The sequence below is a fragment of the Protobothrops mucrosquamatus genome, unplaced genomic scaffold (genome assembly GCF_001527695.2).
Source record: "Protobothrops mucrosquamatus isolate PMUCROS unplaced genomic scaffold, P.Mucros_1.0 scaffold_231, whole genome shotgun sequence".
Classification (NCBI taxonomy): domain Eukaryota; kingdom Metazoa; phylum Chordata; class Lepidosauria; order Squamata; family Viperidae; genus Protobothrops; species Protobothrops mucrosquamatus.
This window is the reverse complement of record NW_015386307.1, coordinates 192,435-196,169: the sequence shown is the minus strand read 5'-3', so window position 1 is coordinate 196,169 and position 3,735 is coordinate 192,435. Positions and strand designations below refer to the sequence as shown.

Here is a 3,735-nt window from a genome sequence, read left to right as displayed (position 1 = left end):
GTGCCCTTATTCATGTTCAACGTAAAAAAGTCTTTTAAATAATCTTTAAGTATCTGCACGTTAGATTCATATTTTAATAAATTCTCATTCAGTCTCCAAGTCCTTTTACTTCCTCCTTCAGTTGAGAGTTCCAACCACACAGGGCTATGCTCTGATAAAATCCTAGAAAAAATCTTCACTTTCTTAACCCTGGGGAGTAGATCACTAGTAATCAAAATGAAGTCAATTCTAGAATGAGAATGATGTCTCTCTGAAAAATAGGTGAAATCACTTTCTCCTATATTCCGATCTCGCCAAATGTCTCTTAACTCCAAATCCTCTTGTAATGCAAAAAAACTTTTAGGCAATTTAACTTGAGTCGACACTTTAGAATAAGTCTTTTTATCTCTCTTAGGATCTATAACACCATTCCAGTCTCCCATCATAATAACAGATTTATAATCCAATTGAGTTATCTTTTGATGTAAAAGTTTATAAAATTGTTTCTGCTGCTGATATTGATTAGGCGCATATAAGCCAACAATAAGAGATTTTTTCCCATTCAATAAAAGTTCAACAAGAACAAATCTTCCTTCTTTATCAAAGTCAATGTTTGACATGTCAGAGATAGAGGGTTCGAATCCCATGGGGGGAAAAATCTGACTTTGTACATTTGCCAAATCCCAATAAGAGTGAAAGTGTTTGTGTACTGTCTCCTGATGATCTGTAGAACTGAAATGATATTAACTGATCATTTCAGTTCTGCAGTTCATGCAGAATAGGGACATTTTATTCTCTGAAGGCAAGACTTCAGAGAAGAAGCATATGCCCTTAGTTAACTTTAATTCTTTTACCGTAGCCAATTGAATCTGTACCAAGTCTTTGGCTTTTGGTTGGGATCTTTATTATGAGTGGTCATTTCTGGAAAAAAATGTTAAAAATATTGATCAAACAATATGACAAATTAGATAACCTATCCATTTTAGATTTCAGCTGAAATAGGTATACTGTACATGATGCCAAAGTTAATTTATTGCAGAGGAAAATTGAAATCAACTTTTTAAAATAAAAAGTTTAATTTTTTTAAATAGGTGCTACTTACCTGGGACTGCTTGATGGAAACTGGCTGTCTGGAGATGAGTGGAAAGACTGCTCTATTTGTGATCTCATCCAGGTGATTTCCTATTATTGATTTAATTATTCAGCAATTTTTGTTACCAGCAGATCCAAAATGTGTACAGTATTGTATGCATTATAGTTATCTATAACAAGAATTAATTGCAATTCTCATAGTATATTTTTCTTTTTCTTTTGAATAAGATTGATTCCAAGCAGCTACCTGAAGAAGATTCTTAGGCAGTAGTTTCCAAAAGTGGTTTGATCTTGCTGTGTTCCTGGAGCTGAGAGAGAATGATTGGCCCAGAGTCGCCCATTTGACTTTCATACCTAGAACTCAGATTTTCCTGCTCCTAGTCTGGTACTTTCACTATTAGATTGGCTCACATAGGGTGAACTTCAACAGCTGATTTTTTCAGCCCTCAGAGACCTACCAATCATATTGCCAACTCTGGGTACTACAAATGCTAAAATCATATAGGGATAATCAACCCTATTTAAAAGATTAAATTAACTGCTTATTTCTAGATCAACTAACATTTGGGATTTTCTTTTTTAGAGCAACTTTGAAAACATTCAATGTGTTGGGTGGAGGTTACATCTGGTCTACATTGGCATGAATCATAATTTTGCATTGTAAGAATGTCCGAACCCTTGATTAAAATGTTGAGTATCAGAAAAAAAATCTATTAGCTGATCCTGGTAATTAGGAAGGTCAAGACATCTAAGTACTTGGAAGGATTGCTTCTAGGGAATTTCTGGCCTGTATGCTGAACTGTAAAGTCATAAAGTGTCCCACAAGAAGGCAATGGCAAATCAGTTCCATGTGACCAAAGTTTGATAAGGAGCTGAACTCAGCTTGAAAACTTCATGTCTTGGTAAAGGACTGAATGTATTTGCTACCACTTTGAATGCAATTAGTACATATGCTCTCCCACATAATTAAAATGTTTATATTCTATTAAAGTTGGTCCACCTCTCTCTATAATAAACCTAAACAATTATGTAGTGGAGTTGCTCCCAAGCTATTTAAGTAGGCCTGTTCATAGGATTTTGCTTTGATGTAACAAGAAGTATGAGAAGCTCATCTCAAATTACATGTCCTACTTGCAGTTTAAAATGAACAATATGCACATTTTAATTTGGAATTATTTTTTCCTTGATCTATAGGGTGGAACCAAAGACCTGAAATCCTTGAAGTAAGAAAACATCTAAATTATTTTATGCTGATAGTTTGCAAGTACAAACAAAAAACACTTTTACACACTAATAACAATGACAATTGGTCATAGTTAGCCCCTACCAATGCAGTGATTATTAGAAAATCATTGTAACAATGGTTAAGTAAGTGTCTTTGCTTAAATCATTTCCCCCCTTTCTGCCTTATCCTTCAGTATGACAATGCTGTTGTGGTACTGCTTAATGGATGGCTTTATGTATCATTGGCTTGTTTCCACTGGCTGAACTTGCCTGCTCTAACCTGCCTGTTTAATTGTATAACAGCTTCGTGTTTCTGGGGTTATAATTGTATAACAAAACAACATGAAATAAAGCACAACTTATTTGCTCCTCTTTAGCTCGATTCAAGTTAGTCAGTGAACAATGTTAAATGAATACTATGTTAAGGCACGGATCAAGATTAGTCATTCTTCTCATAATGCAGTCATATCAATGCAATATACGGATGAAATGTGTTTTCTAAATGTTCAGAATTGTCATTACTGTATTTTGTAGTTTCTGAAATGGACTTAGTGAAAGATATGAAGAACAATACTGTGTATCATTTCCCTTTATTATTTCTCCTAGGAAAGCTAATCACATTTTACAATCAAAGGCACTTGAAATCCAATTTCTGAAGGAGCAGAAACAAAAGTTGCAGATGCAACTTCAAGATCTAAAACTGACTATAAACAATATTGTCTATAATACAGTTAGTCAAATATTAGAAGGATATGCAAGCAAAGGCATTAGAAGATGGGTAAGAGATCTTCATAAGATTTTATTGATAGTTTCCTGACTCAAGCAAAGGAGATTGCTGGATTTCACTTGAAGCAGACAGAATTAACTCCACGGATGAATCATACAAAATTACTTTATTCCAGGCATCCTCAAGTCAATAACTTACAGTTACTGTAGAAATTCCTCTGGAATGCAGATTGTAATTGGGACCCATTGCATAGGTAAAAGGATAATAGATTTCTCCATTTTACGGAGCTCCCAACCCTCGTGGCTAGGATTTATAGAGAGATAATAGACTGGCACGTAAACACAGCACAGCAATTCCCTCGGCACCTGGAGGAAACAGACTATCTGGACCCCCTCCAGTCGGGCTTCAGGCCGGGATACAGCACGGAAACGGCATTGGTCACGTTGGTCAATGATCTCTGGAGGGCCCGGGACAGAGGCTATTCCTCTGTCCTAGTTCTTTTGGACCTCTCAGTGGCTTTTGATACTGTGGACCACAGTATCATGCTGCGGCGTTTGGGTGGGTTGGGAGTGGGAGGCACGGTTATGCAGTGGTTCTCCTCCTTCCTCACCGATCGTACGCAGTCTGTATTGGCAGGGGGACAGAGGTCGACCCCAAGGCCCCTAACTTGTGGGGTGCCACAAGGGTCGGTCCTCTCTCCACTCCTGTTCAAT

General features: G+C 36.8%; 1 protein-coding gene across 1 annotated transcript in view; it reads left to right on the top strand.

Moving 5' to 3' along the window:
• Positions 1-3,735, top strand: part of SUN3 (Sad1 and UNC84 domain containing 3) — a 77,599-nt gene that overhangs the window by 43,647 nt on the left and 30,217 nt on the right. Inside the window, exons 5-7 of the mRNA XM_029286880.1 lie at positions 1,071-1,153; positions 2,266-2,294; positions 2,902-3,073. Of these exons, the coding sequence (XP_029142713.1) occupies positions 1,071-1,153; positions 2,266-2,294; positions 2,902-3,073 (284 nt within the window). The remainder of the gene's footprint in view (positions 1-1,070; positions 1,154-2,265; positions 2,295-2,901; positions 3,074-3,735) is intronic.